A 23,658-nucleotide genomic window follows, 5' to 3' on the forward strand; every position below is an offset into this window, starting at 1 on the left:
AGAAAAATTGTCCTTGATCTTGAAAAATAAAAAAAAAACCTTAACATTCCAATTTTTTACTAATTAAAGAGCAATCACAAATTTTCTACCCAGAAAACAAAAATCTGTATTTTATTTTTGATGAAATTGAGGTATACTATTGATACGCTTGTGCATTTTTACCTTACTCTGGTCTGCTCCTTTGTAGCTTGAATGTTCTTTTTGTCTTCATCTCTGCTTTCTTCTTCATCGCTGTCATATTCTTCTGTTGATCAATGACAGTTTTAAAATTAATTTTTAAATCTTTGAAATATGGTAAGTATATTCAACTTGTAACAACAACAACATCAAACACAATAGAAAACAACTGACAACTTGCCCAACAAAATAACTAATAGATAGCAATATGGATGAAGGGCTGGCTGCTGTCAGAGTGTTGTTTGAGATCAAAAGCAGACAGTTAATATACAAAGTCAGCAGTCATGCTGAAAGCACAAACAAATGGAACAAGGGCCATTTATCAAGCTAACAATCTTTACTGAATTGCTGAGCCTGATTTTATGACAGAAAATTTCATGATGTTTTTACTTTCTGAACGCAGTTTCTATATATTCTGTGTGCGCAAGGTTTAGATTTTTTCCGTTTAGGTCATTTTTTTAAATAAATGTGGAGCTTCGCTTTAAGGCTTGCCTAAAGCTATATATTATATTATTCTTTTCACTCGGAGGCCTAAAAATAATATCAACCCAACCAAAAAAGTGGTAGAGCTATAGCCCTACCAGCCTCTCACCCACCGCAGTCCCTGGAGAAAGAAAAAAGGTTAGAACATGAACTGCTGCTGCACGTAGTTAACAAAATTGCGTTCTTCAATTTGTTCTAAATTTGTAAAGTAAAATTAAAATCATGCGTTTTTTAATAGAGTCAACATTTGTTTACACCATTTTGAGCGTGCATTTAGACAGTTGTTTTCCCTATATAGCGCGAGTCCCTTAAAAGTAATGAAAGCCAAAGTTGTAGCAATTACCTACATGTATCAATCAGACAGCGATTACCCATTGATCATCAGCAAATAATCAATGGCCAGTCAACTCATAGTTAGTATGGTCAACTGATGTCATTGTCTTATGACATCTGCCTGTCTCAAAATTCCTGTGTTCTGACAAGACTCCAGACATTTTGGGTGTTTGGTTACGGGAGGTTCAAGTGTGTAGGGTCCCAAGCATGCAGAGGATTTTTACCCTCGGCTAGATTCTTTAGACACTTAATAAGCTTAAATGTAGTAATTCAACAGTAAGCTTATGTTTAGTACACGACAGCAAAATGTGGTTGTTTCGCAGTTCTTTCTCGAATTCCATGTCTCACTGCTTATCAAAATAAATACAAGTTTGTAAATCATCGGTGAATTTTAACTTCAGAAGCAATGTGTCCGCTAACCTGGTACATAATCTTCATCTTCCTCACTGCTGCTTTGCTCAGAGCTGGACATCTTGAAACGTGACTTGTTGGAGCAACGCCAGAGACTGGAGCGAGCTCAGCAGCGGACTCGTACCCATTGCCCCAGTGTCGAGGCATTCAATCAGGGCATATGTAAGGATAAGGTCAGAAAAGAATGTCTTCTGGGGTCAGTTGCGCCTTTGTAATTATAGGAGGAGGAATTTCTGGTGTATCTTGCGCGGAACACTTGTCAGTGTTGTGTTCAAATGAAACCATTGCCCTTATAACCGCAACTGATGTAGTGAAAGCCACATGCAACCTCAAACAGTTCGGTAAAACACTGGAGGAATTTGATGTCGAGGAAAGATCAGCATCTTCACTGTTCAAGCAGAGTCGTAATGTTATCATTGTGCAATCACTCGTCACGGCCTTTAACCCCCAAGGTATGTAGTATGATACGATGGGGACAGTGCTCTGAAGTACCAGCGAAATGTAAGGACTTAAAATGTTTCGTTTCCCATCGCCCCACCGACCCATTTTTTTCGAAAAGTAAAAAAAAAATTCCAGATTCACTAGTTAAAGAAGCAAGTACTTCAATTTACAAGCACACGATCTTGTTTTAGTAACAACAATTGGTATGATGTGATGTCTTTCGAGTTGACTTTGTAATCAGGCTTTCTTACTTAGGGCCTCTTTACATGAGAGTTTTCGTCCCGGGATGACTTTCGTCCTGGGATGAATTCATCTCGGTGTCTGGTCATTTTCTTGTTGCTGTTTACATAATGATACATGATTTCGTCCCGGGATGAGTTCATCCCGGGACGATCTCATCTCGGGATGAAACAATGTTATGTAATGTTATGTAAGCACGGGCGAGATGAATTCAACTCGGGCGGGACGATTTATTCCGGGATGAACACGCTCATGTAAAATGAATTTTTTTTCATCCCAGGACGAAACTCATCTTGGCTCTCATGTTAAGATACAAGATTCAACAACAAAACTAACCGCCAAGAAGCCGAGCCTTATAAGCACATAGGCTGAACAAATACAATTGGTCTATGAGGACACTTGACCTATTGTTACAAACTGTACATAATGCAAGTTACTATGAATCAAAATATAATAATATTTAATAATAATGACAATAAAGTTTTTTGGGCGCATTTAAATAACTCAATGTGCTTACATTACTTTGTAAAAATAAATTTGTTAAGTTTACTGAACAAGTTTGTGCGGCAAATCATTCTCAGAGGTGCGTTATTTTAGGAAAATTCCTAAATAATGAAAAACAAATCGGCTAAAGCCCAACACACTTTTGGAGGGGAGGGATTCTTGTATTGTTGGTGAAATTTCACGATTTTACGATAAATTCCTATATGTTAAGTATCCACTCAAAGTTGGCAAAGTGCAATAAGAATTTAGCCGAGAAATACGTCTTAGAAAGTTTTGTAAACATAACATGCCCTCTGGGAGTGGTCTTCCAGATTAACACCTAAGGACACAAATCAGGCCCAATCGCCTGTGTTTGCAGAAACTGGCAGGAAAATGCCCAGTGGTGGATATATTTCAAGATCAAAGTTTCCTTTGCCGATGGCCCCCAATTCAAACGCAAATCGAGGTCGTGTAGTGTAAATTTATAATTCCCCGGGAGTTGCTGTCTATGGTGATGGAAAAAACGAAAACTGACCATAGCAATATGAGAAAGAAGACTATAAAACACAAGGGTAGGGAGCAAAAGGGAAGCCCGAACAGAAACAGCAGCAGGATTTTCTTTCACGTGATTGCTTGATGTTGATGGCTGTGGCAAATATAATAGAGAGGCTCAGCTTTTCTATGCTTATGCAAAAAGGGTAATTTCAGTATTTGTTGACAGTAAAATTGAGGATTTATTGGTAAGAAAAAGCCAACCAGCAATAATTTCAGGCGTGAATGGCTCTAAATTGAAGTCATTAGATGGGAATGTAAAATCAGTGTTTTAGGCGCCCATATGGGCTCCTTCACCAAAATTTTAGTCGCCTTCCCTCATAATTTTCACACACATCCACCCAAAGCAGTGTTGTCTCACAAGTATAAGAGCAAACAGCATGATCGCTTTGTAACAAGTAGTTCCTCCACTTTCATGTTTACTTAAAACATGCTTGAAATTATTTTGGGAAGCTGGTCCACAGAAAATGTAGGAATTGGCATTTACAAGAGTAAATTTCAAAATACCCTTTGGGGGGGGGTGGGGGGGGTAGTAACAAGCACAAGATTGTGTGTATCTCAGAAAAAATCCTGGTAATGCGCCTGCTAAAATGCAGATGGCAGGACTTCTGTGAAGCTAAAACTCAGAGTCAAACACTGTCCAAAATAATGGTGAATACAGTCACCTCTTGCCTTGCAGACACCCCGCTATTGTGGACACTGGCTATTACGAACAAAATCCAGATTCCCCACGAAAGAGGTTTGACTGGAAATGACTCCCGCTATAATTACGGACTCTCGCCGAGCATGTCCCCTATAACAAGAGTTGGCTGTATTATAGAATAATAAGACACTACATTGTTTTATGTGAAGACTTCTTGGCCAAGTAGTGCAGCTGTCTTTCTTGATATAATTTTAATCTCTCATAAGCTGACAAATGTTAGCACAAAAAGAAATCAATGTAAAGAAATGCCTGAGAATCATTTGTTGTTTCAACGCATGGTGTACTGAAAAATTAATAAGCCAAAATATAAACAACATAAAACTCAACATTTAAATTCAAGTGGAATGATCGCCATACTGTCAATATTCATCAATTTCAACACATTTTTCCCTTAATCCTTTAGTGTCTGAACTTTATTTACTTGTTGTTTATTAATGTTCATTGTTTGTCTGAATATTTGAGTAAGGTATTGATCAATTAACTTGTGTTAATTTCTTTCAGAGCATAGTGTTGTGACAGAGAGTGGTAAAAAGTATTTTTACAAGAAACTGTGTATCTGCACAGGAGGAAGACCAAACATCATCACTCAACACCCTTGCATCCTTGGAATCCGAGACACACACAGTGTACAGCAATTAAAGAGTAGGCTTTCAAAAGCTCGCAGAGTACTAATTGTTGGCAATGGAGGAATAGCATTGGAACTTGTGTAAGTTGAAAAAATATTCAAAAAAACTTTAGTTTACAAAACCCTCCTCAAAGCTTGTCATAAGTGTTAATTTAAGCAAATAGACCACTCTTTCTATGAGTTTACCAGCTGTGCAAAAAACCCACAGTTTTTCCTCAAGGTTGTTCTCTCGAACTGCGGTGAGTGGGAGAATTTATTTTAGTGATCAATCCAGTAAACTTGCATTGTAATCATTAATTTATGACAAACAGAACTTCTGTTTTAATTATCTGTTAGACTAAAATTAGCCATAAAACTAAAGTTAAGCAATTGTTCCTCCTTACATTTATTTGAGTGTAATACTGTTTTGTCAGAAAGAGGGAGGGAAGTTCGGATTACCAGTACAAAAATATTGACTGGCCAGTCACGTAGTATTTTTTATTTTTTTTTATTTTATTATTTTTTTTTTTGTTGCTATTATACACATAATACAATTACATTCATTTGTTTTTACAGAACATTATACATTACAATTATCGGTATCACACTAGTTACACTAAATTACAATAAATCACAATTACAATAAATTAGATGCACTATTAAGTTTAGAAAAAAAATGCGAAAAAACAAAATAAAAGGAGAAGAATCAGGAGAAGGAGCATCTTACGTGACTGGCCAGTCACGTAGTATTGTATGACAATTGAAGAGCTCCCGACAAAAACGTCCCCTGGACTTTCTGGCTAAATCGAACGTTATCAAACAACTCCAAATTGCGCATGCAGGTTTGTTTACGTGTGCTAAACACTGTCCTGTGTCGCATTTAGCTGGTCTTCCGTTCGTTTTTGAAAAATTACACATGCAAAAAGACAAGGTTTTTGCCGGCGCGGCGTCTTTTTGACTTTTCTTTTACAAACGATACACAAAGGAAACCTTTTGTTCCGCAAAACAATGAAAGCAGCTAAAGTTTTGGGATTACAGGCCTAGCCCTAACCCCTAAGCTTAACCCTAGCGAAAAAAAGCTTAACCCTAAACCCCAAGGGTTAGGGTTAGGGTCTGACACTAGGGTTTCATTTCAAATTTAGGGTTAAAAAGCTAAACCCAAGTTTAAGGGTTAGGGTTAGCGTCAGCGTTTCAAGCGGCTAGCTTTCACTGCAGTCTGCTTGCGGTTAGCTGCTTTTTGTTGTTTCGGGCAAGACTATTGTAATCTGTTACCGTTAGCTGTAATTTGAGGTGAAAGTGAAATAAAGACTGATTGTTGATTGAATACGTTTGCTCGTGTTGTCACATTATACTAGTTTTGCTTTCAGTTAAGTGCCGCCGGCTTGCTCTCACTTCTATCTCCACTCCTTACATCATCACACATCTACAAAATCCCGAGAAAACAAGATAAACTAAGGCACGAATCGATTGATTGATTTATTGATTGATGAATATTTAATGAGGCACAGAAAAAAATTTTGCGAGGGAAGGTCTCCTGCCAAACCTATCAAGAATTTTTTAAAGTCTAAAACCAGGTCACTTCTCGGCAACTTTGTCGCGGCAGCACCCAAGCGGAGCCTGCAAAACTCGCGTTGAGGAAGTTCCCGGCAAGAAACCTCTTGTTTTAGGCTTTTTATGCGGCGAGGCTCAAACTACCTTGGTTTGTGCAACGTTTTTTCCGAAGCGCTAAACAGCGCTGTTGTACTAAACAAAGGCAGAAACATCACTCAGTTCTTCGAGCGATGCTGTAAACTTACGGGTATTCAGACTTAATGATGTCCTTCAACCACCTGGCAGCCGCACTTGAGCTAAAACTATAAACTTCTTTGTTTTACTTTCAAAGGGTGTCATTTGGCTCAATTCAAACTCTTCCGCCTCTAACATGTGACCTTACGTCACAATGCAGTATCCAGTCCTACTCTACTCAAATCAACAAGAAACATGCGCAGCGAGTCGAAGACATGCTTGTAAAATGGTGTCTCGCCTTCCGTAGACGCTTAGAAAACCCTACAGGGAAAGATGTACACGCGATGCGTTGGAAACCTCAGACTGCTAGCTGACTGGGAGAACGTAAGCTTGCAAAATGCCTTTTTTTTGCATAGTTACATAATTTCTGAAAAACGAAGAAAAGACCAGCCGAATGCAACACAGGACAGTGTTTAGCACACGTAAACAAACCTGCATGCGCAATTTGGAGTTGTTTTGATAACGTTAGATTTAGCCAGAAAGTCCAGGGGACATTTTGTCGGGAGCTCTTCAATTATTATGTAAAATATATGAGCTTGTATAACTAAAATTTGATCGAAAAAAATTCACTTGTCCTTTGAAAATTTAGTTGGTTTATGTGTGTACACCTAGACTGTAAGTCTTTTTCTGTGCTTTAAATTTATCGCTTTTGGAAGGCTCCTTGAGGCTGTTTTGGGTGAGTTGCTTTTCTTGTTGGACTAGCTCTCTAACTGTAGAATACTAGTGGATTTTTCCTTTTGGGAGGTAAAAAAGTGAATTTTTTTCATTAAATTTCAGTTTGATACGCTGATAGTATGCTTTGGCTACCTGTCGTGACACAAGTTGTGCAGTTCCCATGTCCATTGCATTGTGCTCATTAAGACAGATCATTCATTAATAAATGCATCAATTAAATATCAAATTAATAAAAGCTCGTATAGTTGTTATCTTTGGTAACTTGTTTATCAAGCTTACAAGCCTTGTGTTTGTTTTCAGGTATGAAATGCGTGGATGCCAGGTGCTGTGGGCCATCAAGGATGATGCTATTGGCAATTCATTCTTTGATGAAGGTGCAGCTACTTTCTTTCTTCCCCACCTTGTTCCTAACCAACCTGTTTCTAAAGAGAAACAAAAGTTTATGGAGAGTACTGTTAAAAGAATGAAATATGGTGCCGAAACTGTGCAGAATGACAACTGTGGTCAGTATTCTATTAATTTTATTGTGCATTTTTACAAAACAGAAGTGAATTAATTTAACTCATTAAAAATACCGTATTAATTTTATTTGATTAAACGCCCAACCTCGAATAAGCACCCACCCTGAAGGTAGGGAAAGTTAATAAGCGCTCAGCCTTGAATATGTGCCCACCCCTACCTCCAAGAAAAAACTGAAGTGCACAAGGGGAGTATTGATTGACTAAGTACTACTAAGTGACTTCCCTGAAGACCACATTTTCTTAGCATTAAATTATAGAAACTTTCAACGAACAGTTTGTTTGTCAGTTTTCTGCTTTGATATATCTTCTCATGTTGTTATTATTTTACAAAATAAACTAACTACTTGTTGAAAATGGTAAAAACTTAATAAGCGCCCAGCCTCAAATAAGCGCCCACCTCGAATAAGCACCCACTCTCAAGGTTCAAAAGTTTAATAAGTGCCCAGGGCGCTTAAACAAATAAATACGGTATCCCTTTGGATAAAAAAAAATTTTTAAAAAAAGTTGGTGGAGTGGCAGCTTTTGCCTTAAAGAAATGGTATCCAAATCAAGAGGAATCGTTGGTGCAGCATGAAAATGGAAGAATGACAAGTGGATTTTTTTATAGGATGGTGAAAGTACAAAACATGTCAGTGACAGTGTTCCTGTACATGTACAGTCTGTGATATATTCAATGAATAAAATTATTTACAAGCATGTGTAAATGATAAGTTTTTTAACGATCATGTGGACTATATGTGTAAAAAGCTTGCCCAGCGGATAGGAACTTTAAGATCTATAAGACATTATCTTCCTCTTTATGAACGTCTTACCTTTTATAATGCTATAATTAAACCAGTTATGATGTACGGTGGCTTAATCTGGGGGTCCGCCTCCACTTATAATATAAGAAGGTTGTTTAGGTTGCAAAAGAGAGCCGCAAGAGTAATTCTCGGAGTAAGAACAAAAGAGGAGAGGACAATTAAGCTTTTTAAGAAATTGAAATGGCTACCATTTTATGACAAAATTAATGTAATCAAGTTATGCTTAGTGTTTAAATGCCTTAATGGCCAATGCCCTGAGTATTTGTCCAATACACTGACAAGGGTTAGTGATATTTCTACGAGACAGTCGAGGCATGGAAGCATTACCCTGAGATGCCCAAAATACTGGCGTGAAACCGAGGGAGGAAGGACTTTTGCAGTCACGGCAGTGAAAGAGTGGAATAAGCTCCCTATAAACATTAGATCTAGTCAGAATGTTAAGCTTTTTAAAAATAATTATGTGAATTACCTTAAGGAATCATACATAGGTCTCGACCATTTCTCTATTTCTTAAGTTAAACTCTATTTTAGTATTTTGTTTTTAGTCATTTCAATTATCATTTTTTCGACGTTTTTGCTTGTTTATAAGCTAAAATGGTAGAATAGGGTTATGTGGACAAAATTTGGAACCACATATTTGTAAACTCTCAAGGGACTTTTTTAATAATTTCTCAAGGGACTGTTTTAATTTCTCAAGGGATTACTTTCCGCTGTGGGTGATCATTTGCGATCTCGTGGAAAAAGCGTGACTTGTCACATTTACAAACGTTATATAACAATTTTAAAAGTGACATGTCAGCTTTCTTATCTCAACGCTGTGTGTCTGAAAGGCGATCTATAAAAAGCGTCGCACAAACAATGGATTGCGTAACTAAAACACGAATAAATGATCACTAGCACTTACATCGTTTAAAAATTACAAACGTCAAAAATAAACCATACCAAAAAACTCGCTCTTTTCAAAGATATTATTGAAGTTAAAACAAATGCAAGAGATGGGGGCTTCTTTTAGCTTAGGAGCGGTTAAAAATTAGGCCAAATTTGGTCGCTACATGCAAGCGCCATTCTATTTCGTCATCAGCCTAGGTCGTTAGGGACGAGACCTAGCGTTGACAGCAATGTTGCATGAATCGGCTTTACAACATGCGATCGTATCTACGCAGTTCGAGTGGAATTTCAGTCAAAGACAGCAAAATTCTTTCGTATTTCATCTTCAAATATAATTCGAAAGCATTCACTGTATATATGGCTTTTGTTTAATCCTGGGTCTTGATATCCGACCCTCGCAGAGCCTAGACAAAACGCAGCTTGAGTGTAACGATTTGTTTACGCCGCAATTTAATATATGCGCAATGTTTTCTCCGACAGTAGTCGGAAATATCCATATTTTTTTTCGTGCTTTTTCGTGGAGCAATCATAACGATACGGCCTTGAACGCATTGAACAGCGGTCTACCTATAACAATTCAAATATGGCGTCGCAAAAACAAAGCGTCGAACGCATATTTTGCTGTTTCATTTGCTAATTTCGCTGCCGTAATCGACTGCCTCGAAAGGTCCTTGCAATTATAAAGTATAGAATTGTCAGATCTCGCTGAAATTTGCACTGTTTATTTGTGTAATGTTAAGGAATATGTGTATAAATACCCGGCGCGGACGAGCCATTTTTGACAAAATTATATGGCTGCATTTCCTCCGCGAAGATAGGAAATTGTTAAACTAAACTACAAAGAAACTGTAATGATGAGTTCGAAGAACAATGCACAGGATAAACCTTTGACTCATACGGTACTTCGTGCAAAAAAGTCGATATCTCGAAGAGACTTTGATTTATTTATGTATAATATAATGAGGGCCACTAGTTTCTCAGTTTTTAACTGTAAAGTGTTTTTACCCTCATTAAATAAAGTTATTATTATTATTATTATTATTATTATTATTATTATTATTATTATTATTATTATTATTATTATAAAATCAATGAACATCAAACTTTGCAAACAAATTAGAAATTATTAATTACTGCAAATTAATGATCTGTCAAATTATTTGTAATGTTATGAATTTTTGAGAGCTGAAGTATTATTTATTTGTGAGTGAGACATTTAATAAGGGCTTATTTCACTGGTCTCTTATGAAACACTTTGCATTTGTTGTGTACCGGTATTTATCTGACAGTGTTCCTTAAATTTATTGTACATGTACAGTCTGTAATACGTTCAATGAATAAAATTATTTACAAGCATGTGTAAATGGTAAGTTTTCTACATCAAAATTTATGGAATAACTGAGGTACACTTCAGTGACAAAATGAATCACAAAAGATACAATAACATCAAAATAATATGCAGATGACAAAGATTACATTTCTTTGTGATAAATACATTACATTGATTTGAATATTGTAATATAAGCGAATTCTATGATCTAGTTCCAGTAAATTAATGTTATGTTTTTTTAACTGCATGTAAACGTTTAGTGCATTATTGCAAGCATGTGTACATTTCAAAATGTCAATTTAAACCTTTATTAATTACAGTAGAACCCTGGTAACTTGAACTCTGAAGGGAAGCGAAAAACAGTTCGAGTTAGTGGGGTTTCGAGTTATCGGAAGTCGATTGAAAATTCAATTTGCCATGTTAATTATTGATAGTGTACTGATTTTTCAGCAGTTTAGTGAACAGTACAGTGCAAATTAAACTTCTCTTGTCAAAAGCTTTCACCCTATCGTACATTTTAATGTTAAGAGTGGAAAATGACTGTCAAATATGTGATCTGTTCGTTGCTCAATTAAAATCAAATTTCTGTAGTGATCGTTTTAGAGATTTAATCTAAATACACGACAAGAAGAGCTAATGGAATATTTCAATGGTCATCCGTGGCGAGTTGTAAGAACCAGGATTCAAGTTATCGGGCTAAATTTGACCCAAATTTTGATCAAGGGAAACAAAATTTAGTTCAAGTTAGCGGGGTTGTTACAGAGAATTTCCCGCATTTAAGTCTTTTCTTCGTTAAACCGCATGTAGCTTGTTGTTCATTCAAAAACACTTAAAAAGCCAACAGCATCTCATTAGCTAAAAATACCTGTTGATCTGTTATTTGTGTCGTTAATATAAAAGGCGTAAAGTTTAAATAATAGATTGTTCCTTTTTACTTCCGAAGCTTTTGTGTTATTTATTTTTAGTAATAGCGGTTGCTTTGGTTTATTATCGTAGCTAATTACTTATGAGTTCCGCTCTTGTCGCGTTTCTAAAAAGTGTTACATTTTCTCAGTATTTAATTTAGTTTTCTGATTACTTTACTAAATGAGTCTCGTGCCAATCTCGCCTCTGTTGTTCACTTGAATAGGATTAATTAACAACCTGTTGGTTGCTGACTCATCGCGTTTTAACTGTGAATACATTTGTTGACACATCTAGTTTCTTTAATTAATGTTTGGTTACTTAATTTACTAGAGGTGCGATCGGTCGGCAAGAAACCGCTCGTTAACACTTTCTAGCTATTCACTACTTTTAATTTCGTTCGATAGTTTTAATTTAGTGTTATTTTAGTTGTACCTTTCACCGCCAAGCAACGAACACGTTTGACAATAAACTCGGAAAGTTAAGTTAGAATTTTTATTAGGTTGCGCTATCCTCAAAGGACTTTATATTTCTTTTCACATCTTGGTGTTAGCGCACTTATTATACTCTGTTAACAATAGACGCTTGTACAAATCGTATATAAACAACCGAACTGTTATGCTTTTTCGATTACAAACTACTCGGAATAAACTGCTGTTGGAACCAAGCTGAGTTGTTGCTGTTGCTGTCCGTCCAGTTCGTGGTTAGATCCCGGTACCCAAGAGTGTAACGGCTCTTCCTTGCAAAGCGAGTGCCCCGTTTGAGTCTAATCTTCCCCGCAATTATCGTCACAGTTGTCTCGTTATCTCAAGTTCAGAGTTCGCCCGTTTCCCTGTACTCACACAAGGAAAACTCTACCGTTACAGGTTTTTGAGTTATCCGAGTTCAAGTTAACTGAGTAAAAATGACTGAAAAGTGAGTTCAAATCCAAGGGAAATGGAAGTTTGTTCGAGTTAGCTGTTGTTCGAGTTATCTGAGTTCGAGTTACCAGGGTTCTACTGTATTTGAAAAAGGACTTGCAATCAAAAATAACCCGAGAATTATAATGGCATCAAAATCAAAATGTTCAAACTTAAAACACATTTTGGTACTGTAATTTTAAAGCAATTTCATCAAAATAATGTTCATTTCTCAGTTCATTTACTTTTTTCAGTCAGATATTTTTCAACCACACACCGCTTGCTATTTTTGTGTTCTGCTGGCAAGTTTTCAGACAATACACTATGATGGTGGAGGAGTATGGAATGTGTGAAATGTGCAGATGGAATGTGTGCAACAATTTTAAGAACTGGCAAAATCGGAAAAAATCAACTCTTGTTGTATATGTACAATCTAAACCCATCAATGCTAGCTTATTGCACTATTCACAACACTCATAATGATATGCGAAGTTGAAATACACTTAATAATGGGTATTTCATGGCTAATTTAGCAGTCTCACGTGCAATTACGTAACTGCCAATGATAAATTCTGGTTTGGCGCGAAAATAATTCATTCTAGCTCAGTTTTCAGCGGAGCCAAGAAGAGGTGAACTCTTTTCGTATTGAGATACGACCCACGCGATTTTCCTTGTACAGGTTCGTTATGGCTGAAGGTCAACCTGCAGAACCTGAAGTTCAGCTACTCGGTGATTCTGTGAACCAGTCGAAAATGGGAATGAGAACGCGGGTCAATCTCAAGAGCTGGAGATAGTTGCCTTTCAGTCGTTATTTGACATTGCGTTGCATAATTTCTTGTCTGTTGTATCTTCTAGGTTTTCTTATACAGCAAAGTTGAGAGGCTGCTGAAAGGATTTGGGATGATCCAAAGCCTGTTATCGGAACTGCTGGAAAGGTTGTCGATTTATTCGGCGTGGCTAGTTAATGAACTAGCCGTTGGCGTCTAGTTCAACTAGGGGAACGCCGCGGACTCGCTTATTTGTATTTCCTTCGGCTTATGTGGTCGTTGGATGGTTACAAATGGTACAAGCGAGAGAGCCGATTTATTTCGGCGTGGCTAGTTGGTGAACTAGTGGTCGGCGTCTAGTTTAACTAGGGGAACGCCGCGGACTCGCTTATTTGTATTTTCTTCCGCTTATGTTGTCATTGGATGTTTACAAGTGGTACTAGCGAGAGAGCCGATTTTAATATTTCGGCGGTGGCTAGTTGGTGAACTAGCGGTCGGCGTCTAGCCTAGTTAGGGGAACGCCAAGGACTCGCTTATTCGTATTATTTCCTTCGACTAATGTGGTCGTTCGATGTTTACAAATGGTAGAAGCGAGGTGGCCGATTAATTTCGGCGGTAGCTAGTTGGTGAACTAGCGGTCGGCGTCTAGTTTAACTAGGGGAACGCTGCGAGCTCGCTTATTTGTATTATTTCCTTCGACTGGTGTGGCCGTTGGATGTTTACAAACGACAAGCAGGGTAGCCGATTTATTCGGTGGGGCTGGTTGGCGAACTAGCGGTTGGCGTCTAGTTGAACTAGGGAAACGTTGCGAGCTTGCTTTATTCGTGTTATGTTAATAATACTAAGTGCTTTACACATCAAGTTGTGAGATGAGTTAGAGTCTGTTTGTCTCTTTACGGAGATTGCGTGAGAAGGTTAGACAATTGAAGCAATCAGTGGAGTTGGTTACCATCGCGTAACCCGAAAATCTCGTAGAACGGATTTTGACCTATGCGGCCCGCCCGCTGTCAGAATTCAACAGATATGAAGTTCTGGAGATGCTAGAGACCCTGCATAACAAAGCCGCTGACGGCAACCATGATAGGAAGAAATACTATCGGCTCGTCTATCAGACAGCCAGGGAGAAGGGGGATTCGTCGAAAGACCACTTCAAAGACCTTGTTATGCGCCTGTTGGGAGATAAGGACCATGAGAAGGTCCTAGAAATTGTGTGTTAAGTAGAGAAGTTAAATCGTAAGAAATCCCAGCCGGAGAGGGAGGATAGAGGTGCCGGTGTGGCACGTTCCTCACGTTCTTTCAACATACGATGTTATTTTTGTAATAGGCGGGGTCATATTGAGGCTAACTGCCCTGAAAGGAAGTCCGGTCATAGCAAATCTTCTTTCAAATCAGACAAGTAGATTGTGTCAGATCGCACCAGTGTTATTAAGGTCGTTGGACACCTTGGCGAGGCTGTGTGCTGTAATAATGTTTTGTTCGCAATAGTAAACAGGCCTTTGTGTGTTGAAATCAATCTAGTGCATATTTTGCTCTGTCTTGTCAACATAGTTTTAACGTCTTTGAAAAAGGGGTATCCTTGATTCAAGGGCCCTCCAGCCTCACTGGTCAAAGCTGTTATCTCTCTGCTGACTTTGACGGGGGTGGTTTTTAAATCATGATGGACCTTCGACCTCAGGAGTTTCAAGACAAAGAAATTGAAATTCCAATGTCCTGGGTTGATTGTTACGGAAACCCCGTCGGGGTTGGTAGAGGGATGACAGCCTGTGACCATGATAGATTACGGAGAATTCAGATGGGAGAGCTAATTGGTGATATTTCGGAGTTGTTGTCCCGCGACCCAGAATGCTTTCGAGCTGGGGGGTTGCATAATCACTTCGAGTATTGGCAGTACATCGCAAAGGAGAGCTCTTCTCCGCAGTAAGCATAGATGCTCGGATGGTTAAGGGACAAGGTCTCGATTCAGCCGTTTTTCAAGCACTTTAAAGGAGAATCATACGATTCAAACGAGCCTCCCATGAAGGTGTTTAAGAACAATGTATCATGCAAGCCCTTTGTGTCATTTGTGGAGGACACTCTCATTGCGCGGTTGAGATCAGGAGCCATTTCGTTGTTGGGGAAAGTGGGTGTGGTCGACCCTCCGTATGTTTTTCCCCCTATGGCTTTAACGGGACCTGCAGAGTTACAGACAGTCGTGCACTGTGGTGGTGCTTGACATGTTTCCTAAAAAGTATTGGTGGCCTATTCTTGTAAGCAAAGCCTTTAAGAGCAAACACCTGGCTGTACGGGGCGATGGCAAGGCTCTCTTGGTTCCGTCCAGAAAGGGGTGGTTACCTCACAAAGGCATTTTTGGAGATCTATGGGCTTTTGCTGTATGTTTTTTAGGTGCTTCTTGACATACATTTTAACATGTTGGGTTGCTGGTGTGTGGTGTATGATACGATATTTCTTTCCTTGTTTGTAAGAGCTTCTAGTCATGGCAAAGTTGTTTGTTCAGTCAGTTAATGTCCAATTTGTGGTCACGCTAATGACTTTGATAATGACAACGCCCATTAAGGACTGCTCTGATGTTGTAGTTATCCTTGATGAAATCGAAGCGAGACTGCAACAGTTACTTAATTATGACCAGGCGACCAGTTACAAAAAGCAAAAAGACTCTCTTCAGAGGGAACTTGAGGCTTTTCTTAGTGCTCTGCCGGGTTTTGTTACCTTGGCGACTGTGACTCCTAGGGACTTGTGTCGTTTTCTGATCTTTAAAGAGAGACATTGCAAAACACAAGTACACCGCAATAGTTGTGAATTCTTGGGTCAGCGTGGTAGACACTTATGTGGCTGCCCTCTGAGATTGTCTTATAAGACTGTGGACTCATACATAGGATCGATTTCCCATTCGATAGGTCGAGATGGGGAGTGGGATAAGCGGCTGGGTCTTGGTAACCCAGCTTCTGATAAACTGGTGAAAGATAACCTTCGTCTTGTCACAGCAGAGTAGTTGAGGGCCCGTGTTACCCCAAAACAAGCCACGCCCTTCTTTGTGGATAAATTGACACAGTTATCGAAGTATCTTGGAGGCGAGTTGGCAAGGGCAAAGACGAAACGTGATCGTTTTTATTATTTCACGTGACCGAGCGTACTTTAAGCCGGCGTTCTTTAGTGGGGACCGGCCAGGAGACCTCGGCCAGGTTAAAGTTTCGGAAACTCTTCGTTTTTCCAAATGATGATGGGCTCTTATTTAATTATGTCTGGGATAAGACTTTGCAGGATGGTGACAGTAATGTTTTTGGTGTCCGTAGAAACCCCCAGTCAGTCATCTGCCCTATGAAGGGCATTGAACAATATGTGGAGGTAGCGAGAGAAATAGGTGTTGATTTGACAAAGGGATATCTGTTTCGCCCGACAACCTCTAATAACGGTTACCAGAACTCTCCATTTAGCTCTCCAGCAGCGGATGCGCGTCTTAAAGTATATCTCAAGCAGATGAAAGCTGACGATGGTGAGATATTGCATGGCTTCCCTTCGGGTTGTGCGATAACGTTGGCCCTTACAGGGGCGGATCTATCTGAGATTATGGAACACGTGGGCTGGGCCAGGAGGCATACTGCTTTATATTACCTTCAGTTGACCAAAGTGCTGAACCATGATGGTGCGTCAGGACGCCTTGCTATGCCCTCTGCTGAGAATGTGGTGACTCCTTGGTAAGATGTGAATCAGCTGAAACATTGTGTGTGCGCTTTTCCAGCTTGTGAGCAAAGGAAACGCCCAGCAGAATGAGAATACATTGGGGTTTGGTACGGATTTGTGTTAAGAGTGTTGTTTGTGACGAATAACCCTTTGCGCCATCGTTTCTTTCCTGAGAAAGATGTTGTTACAGAAGTACACAACGGTCTAGTAGATTATAATTGCAAAATGTGTAGGTGTGTTTCACTGTACTTAGAACTTTTAAGTTAAGTATGAGAGAGATTTGAGGATTGAGGAGTGGGGAGAGTTGTAAGGGGTTGAATGCCGCTGTGCAACAATTATCGACTGTTAAAGAGACAGTGAAGGCTGCTGGGCGCTGATTAATCATTTTTCCCACACCTTATTACAATTGAGCATGAATATGAATGTTGCTGAATAGAATACTATTCACAACACTCATAATGATATGCGAAGTTGAAATACACTTAATAATGGGTATTTCATGGCTAATTTAGCAGTCTCACGTGCAATTACGTAACTGCCAATGATAAATTCTGGTTTGGCGCGAAAATAATTCATTCTAGCTCAGTTTTCAGCGGAGCCACGAAGAGGTGAACGGCCCACCCTCCCACCCAAAAATCGCGTGGGTCGTATCTTGAACACCTCCTAAGCCAAGCTGTTCCAGCTTGGCTTAATCCGCTGATCAATCATTTTTCCCACACCTTATTACAACTGAGCATGAATATGAATGTTGCTGAATAGAATACTATCCAACAGCTGATCGACTCAACATCGTGTTTGAAACTTGCAGGAATGCTGCTTGTAACTGATTACAAAATGTTGGTAAATTTGTAAGTTCTAGCTGTTTATCACAGCTTTCAGTGTGTGTTTCACATCAGCGATAAGAACAAGTGATAGAACAAATCGGTTCTTACAGTTTCTTACGCGAATGCACCACTTATTTCTTGCCATGCACAGTTTATAGACAAGAGAATACATAAAGAAAATGGAAATTATAAGATAGTATCCCTTTTGTCCCATTTCTAGTATCAGCAGTCAGCAAACAACAGGCAGGGTGCTTGAACGAATTGTCAAATTGAATTAGTTTATATACATGTGTTATTGAGCTCCCGGTCTGACGATGCAAAAGTAGCCTGCGAGCAGACACACCATGAGGCTCAAGCTGAAACGAAATAATCTGAAGATAATAATAATAACAACAATAAAAATAATAAACTTTATTATATGGCTACAATAGTACGCGCGCTTTGATTAGCTTCTAAGCGGGCATTATTTTCTTGTAATGACCGGGCATTATGAAAAATTTTCTCGGCTCGATGGTTTTTTGAGTTGCGAGTAAAAGCTACTAGCGCAATTGCAAAAACGACAATAAGTACCGACAAAATGTAACTATCTTTTCAATAACTGAAAGAAAAATATTGGCATACCGATACTTCTTTACCTCGGCCTTAATGTATTGACCTCGCTATCGCTCGGTCAATACATCAAGGCCTCAGTCTGAGATTCCCCTCACTCTCGGTTTATAAGTAGTATATTTTAACCCAGTACTTAGTTTACATCGTGGGCCATAAAAGTAATTATAGAAACAGAATGTGAAGATTATATTTAAAAATAATTTCGTCAGAAAATGTTAAAATTGCCTTTCTTTTCTCTATACATGTACATTTGAATTTATTTTGTCACTGTAAATCGGATTGGCCTGCATATGGTTCATCATTGTTTTAGCTTTCTCAAACTGAGTAGGAACACCCCTCCATAAATAGCCATAGCTGCTTTATCTAATCAGGGTCGTTACTTTTGGAACTTTATGTAATAATAATCAAAGATATCTTCGAGATATCGACTTTTTTTGCATGAAGTTAGTATGAGTAGAAGGTTTATCCTGGGCATTGTTGTTCGAACATATCATGGAAGAATTCAAACGTCTTTCAGTTCAAGCATTTTTTTATTTTCGCGGAGTAAATGCTGTATTTGTCAGTCGCAACAGTTGGGTGCTTTGCGACTCATATACTTTGGCTTGGTTAAAAAAGGTAAACATTGACGTTTGCCATTGTTTAATCGAAATAGTTGTTTCCGTTCGAGTTAGAAAGATTTCTACTTGGCTTAATGCAGAAAAACATGCATGATCGCAGGTTAGGCTACGCACGACAGAGTTACCTTTTGTCTCGTCACGCAATCTTAACCCCACATTGAGAAGTAAATTTTCGTTTGGATATTACCAAAAGCCGCTTCTCCTCGCGTTATTCTTTACCTTACGGCTACACATGCCATTTCTAACGACTACATTTCCAGCAAAACAGTTGCTGTTTATTTTTCTAATGGCGATGCATTAACTTCTGAACAGAAGAAACGTTTAACGCTGCTTCCACCGGAAGTAATTTCACAACAGGCTACAAAAACACTTATAAATATCACTTAACACATTTAATGATGTTGCAATTAGCGAAGCGCACTAATGACGTCACAGAATTTGACCCCCGGTGTGAGTCAAAATTCGGACAAACAAACCGCTCTCTGTAAGAGCAATGTTTGGTTGGCGGGCACTTTGGAGGCATATTTAGCAATTGTTTCACAAAACCATGGCCAGATTGGCTCGGAATTCGGAAAACCTTACCTGTGCAACGTAGAAAGCTCAAACCGTGGTTTGAAACAAAACGGTTTGTCAAACAGAATAATATTTTCGCCCTCTATCTATCATGTGTCGAAACAGATCGGATGGCCGGCGATCAGTGCCGTCAAATTCGGGAAGAATTCTGAATTTCTTGCAACCGACGATCTTTCCGGTGCCTAAATGAAGCAAACATACAAGTGCTATCCTTCGCAATTATATAATTCGATAGTAATTCGCTATCCGCCGCTTAAATTTCTCGGCAGCCTAAATAATTTTGCAGTGGGAATCAAGGTGACATTGCCGGATCTTCGACTAATAAATTCAATTTTGGGCCATTTTTTGGATACCTTCAATACTGAGAATCTCGGCCTCAAATTGTGCCTTTCTCGCCCTTTTTTTCTTGTCAAGAATGCGTCTCCTCCATACAAAGCTTTTGCCCAAACAAAAATTGTTGTCCGACTCACGCAGGGGGGGGGGGGGGTATCATGTGGCGAAATCTATTTTTAATAATAGTAATATTGCGCTTCGCTAGATATGATGATGTTGCAATTCTAAATTGTGCAACTCAGCAGAAATAATCAATTGTTACGAAATGAGTTCCCTTTGGTTAACTATTAGCAACGTTTTAGTGTGTGAAAGACTTGTACGAGTACAAATTTGCGTTGACTTGTTAATCGTTTTAGGTTAAATTAATATTAGCGCCTAAAGACTTGTACTAGTGAAAATTGCTTTCTTAATCGTTTTAAACTTCGCTGCCTTCGAGCGCTGAACCCCTTACATTCTTAATTGGTTATGTGACGTAAGATTTGTGCTACTCACGTTTTTTATTCTTATATAATGTTTGTAAATTTGACAAGTCACGTTTTTTCTACAAGAACGGAAGTGCTGAAGCACAACTATAGAGTGACACTTAACAAGTCACGCGCTTGGATCACCCACAGCGGAAAGTATTCCCTTGAGAAATTAAAACAGTCCCTTGAGAGTTAACAAGAATGCGATCCCTTCCGGTTCAGATTTTAGCCCACGTAAACGCTATTCTCCTACTCTTTGCTTGTAAACAAGCAAAAAAAAGTCGAAAAAATGTAGTAAGCCTAATCATTATGGTAGCACAATAGTAATACATTTCTTTCTTGTTTTAGGAGACACTAGTAACTGCAGCAACCCTACTAAGAGTTTATGTGGAGGGGCCCTGGGACCAGACTGGAGCTCAGACCTCTCTCTTTGTGGTGCCTTCAGCAGCCAAGACAAAGCTCAAAGACAAGTTCATGTTGAATACAAGTGTCAAGTAAAACAGCTATTTGAACCAGAACAATTCAAAATGTATGGTCAGAAGGAGTCACCGCTTCCTTGGACTACTGACAGTATAACAGATTGTGATTGGCCAGTGTACATTCAGCTTTCAAACGACAAAATATATGGTTGTGACCTTGTAGTCTCAGCAACAGGTGTTATTCCAAGCACACAACCTTTCATATCGTGTGCTCAATTTGATGTTGCACATGACGGTGGCCTTTCAGTTAATTCAAACATGCAAACTAATATTGAGGATGTTTATGCTGCCGGTGATGTTTGCACTGCTTGCTGGGAACCGGCACCTTACTGGTTCCAAATGAGATTATGGAGCCAAGCACGGCAGATGGGTGTGTTTGCAGCAAAGTGCATGTTTGCACATTTTTCAAATGAAAAAATATCTCTGGACTTCTGTTTTGAGTTGTTTGCACATGTGACTCAATTCTTTGGATACAAGGTCATTTTACTAGGAAAATTTAATTCTCAAGGATTGGGAACTGATTATGAACTACTTGTAAGATGTACAAAAGGCAGTGAGTATGTTAAAATTGTCCTGGATAGAACTGGCAGACTATGTGGAGCTGTACTTATTGGTGAAACTGATCTGGAGGAGACCTTTGAGAACTTAATTTTGAATCAAATGGATTTATCTGCAATAAAAGACTTGTTGCTTAATCCTGACATCGATATTGAAGATTACTTTGACTGACAGAGTTACGTGATGATTCAAATATCGAATACTTCGACACTTCAAAAAGTAAAGCATTGAGCACTTTTTCACGTGATATTTTTTGTGTAAAACCTGTATACCTGCCAACTCTCACGCCTGCGAGTTGAAAACTTCAATCTCACGCCAACTCACGCTTACGAACCAATTTCTCACGCCTGGTCGAAAAATGTGAGTTTTTACAACCAAAACAGACAGACTTTCCAAAATAAATGTAAACTTTTAAACCAATGAGAAACAAAAACTCCATGTAAAATGAATAAATGACGATACTTTCTCCGAAATCTCAGAGTTTTGATGAGAAAAGCATTTGGAACGGGGTCGTGTTTAGCAAAACAGTCGCCCACGCACTAGGATCGGGATATGTTCGGAACGTCTTTGTAATACCTCGGACGTCTTCGTGAGGCTTCGGACATTATCGTATCCTCTTTGGAAATCCTGGCACTCTCAGGATAAAAATCTCACGCCTTTGATCCAGAAAAAGTTGGCAGGTATAAACCTGCAACTTGCAATTTATCTTGCAGCCTTTCTAAAGTAGCCAAAAAAATTGATGATGAGATGCAGGTATTAAACTGAATATTCAAAATATTATTGTTAGTAGAACTTAGTCGTGTCCTATTGCTGGCTTGCAACTGACGTCACAGCGGCCATGTTGGGGGACAGGAACAAAGCCTTTCCTTCCACTGGGAATTTAACTTTTTTATCATGCAAATTTTGCGAAAATTTATTTTATTGTTTTGACTCCCAACATGGCCTCTTTGTCACGTGGTTGCAAGCCAGCAATTGGATATCCGCAAAGTAGTTGCCCCGCGGAAATTTGATGTTCTTAAAACTATCAGACCGATAGTTCCGAGACAGAAACACTATTGTCTTTATTGTTGCCCCCGCAGGGTTTTGGCCCAGAGGCCAAAACCCGAGGAGGCACCCTAGAAGTCCCCGGGTGTATACATACAAGGACAAAGAATATTTGTTGAAAAAGTAAGAAATGTGTTTGTAATGGGCGAAGCGTTCTCGATTTGACAAAACTAGGCGCGCACGGTCGTCTCGGGTAATATTTTAGCAAGCGCGCACGGTGGTGTCGGGTACTTGCAACCACGAGGTCGCGTTTCGTCACTTTCGAGCTTCGCCATCTTCTAGCAGCATTTCGTTTTCCGGTTTTGGTTTACGTGTGTTCACAGATTTGTTCGAGCCGTTTCTCTGCTTTAAGTGATATTTGAAGCAGTTGTTAGTAATACGTCGAAAGATTTCGAGCAATTGGTTTCGTGTTCTTGGCTACGTGTATTCCAAGAGCTGGTTCGAGCGTCAACGTTTGCTTTCGGGGGTTTGTATCGTATACATCTTTAATACAACGAGTAATAAACAAAAATATAATACAAGGTAATTCGTTTCGCTAACAAACTGTCAGATTATTTGATCCAAAGAGTGGGTTCAATAAGAATCAAAAATTGTTTTCTCGAATCTTTGAACTGTGCCATATTTTGTTACTCGCGGAATTTTTAGGCTTTTTGGCCTGGAAATTATTGTTAGTATTAAAGTTAATTTTGAATGTTATAAGCCAGGAAATAAGCTTGCGTGTTGTCACCACGAATAATGTGTTATGTGTATTTCCGCTAGATTAATATTTCCGCGCGCTAGGTAATATATTCGACTTGTAACGGTGTCACACAACAAGAAATTCCGCAGCAAACAATGTCATGACGTACATTGCACAGTACAAAAGAAGCCTAATTGTGCAGTCCATCGGCATCAATAATTAAAGGCGACAAAAGACTCCACTGATCCTAGATTATTGCTGTAAAACAAATTATAAAAAGGCGGGGGCAGCTTTATAGTGAGAACTATTACTAGTTTAATTTAAACCAATCAGAATCGGAGATAATTTAGTGGTGAACTATAATTGCGTTTGACTGTAGGAGAACGCATCCTAATCTTGCGGTGGCCTGTGGCCCCGTGGTTGTCCTGTGAACGCACAAGCGAAAGTGTCGTATTATGTATGTCGGTATGTGGCAAGTTGGCCTCGATCTCATGTGATTAGACATTAGAAAGCAATTAATTACGCCACAGCAACGTCAATAATGACATTGAGCCGCAAAGACAGCGCGCACAAACACAATTCATTAAGCCGATAACGCTAGGCTGTAAACAATTTTTGTGTTCGACAGTAGGAGAACAAATCCTAATCTCGTGGTGGCGTGTGGTCCCGTGGCTGTCCAGTAAAAGTCGTTTTATGTGTCATTCTATGTATCTTGGTTTGTGGCAGGTTGGCTAATTAATTAGTTTGATTCGTTCTAACGATCTTCTTCGGTTTGCGTTTGCGAGTTTGTCCTCTAAGTTGT

General features: G+C 39.0%; 2 protein-coding genes across 3 annotated transcripts in view; one reads left to right on the forward strand and one right to left on the reverse strand.

Moving 5' to 3' along the window:
* LOC144650091 (craniofacial development protein 1-like) overlaps positions 1-1,554 on the reverse strand; it is a 34,793-nt gene extending 33,239 nt beyond the window's left edge. The window contains exons 1-2 of the mRNA XM_078509753.1: positions 1,414-1,554; positions 163-244 (exon numbers count right to left, since the gene is read on the reverse strand). Coding sequence (XP_078365879.1) covers positions 163-244; positions 1,414-1,465 — 134 coding nt within the window. The 5' untranslated portion in view covers positions 1,466-1,554. The remainder of the gene's footprint in view (positions 1-162; positions 245-1,413) is intronic.
* Positions 1,546-21,881, forward strand: LOC144650080 (pyridine nucleotide-disulfide oxidoreductase domain-containing protein 1-like). Of its 2 annotated transcripts, none has more exons than XM_078509736.1 (4): positions 1,546-1,856; positions 4,325-4,529; positions 7,188-7,261; positions 20,445-21,881. In XM_078509736.1, the coding sequence occupies exons 1-4, from the start codon at positions 1,589-1,591 to the stop codon at positions 21,302-21,304; spliced, it is 1,407 nt and encodes a 468-aa protein (XP_078365862.1). In that variant the 5' UTR covers positions 1,546-1,588; the 3' UTR covers positions 21,305-21,881. The 2 variants fall into 2 exon arrangements, with proteins under 2 accessions (XP_078365862.1, XP_078365861.1); XM_078509735.1 differs by having other exon boundaries at positions 1,547-1,856; positions 7,188-7,390.
* Positions 21,882-23,658: the final 1,777 nt, after the last annotated feature.

Source organism: Oculina patagonica, chromosome 4, assembly GCF_052425735.1.
Source record: "Oculina patagonica isolate OP01 chromosome 4, crgOcupat, whole genome shotgun sequence".
NCBI classification, from domain to species: domain Eukaryota; kingdom Metazoa; phylum Cnidaria; class Anthozoa; order Scleractinia; family Oculinidae; genus Oculina; species Oculina patagonica.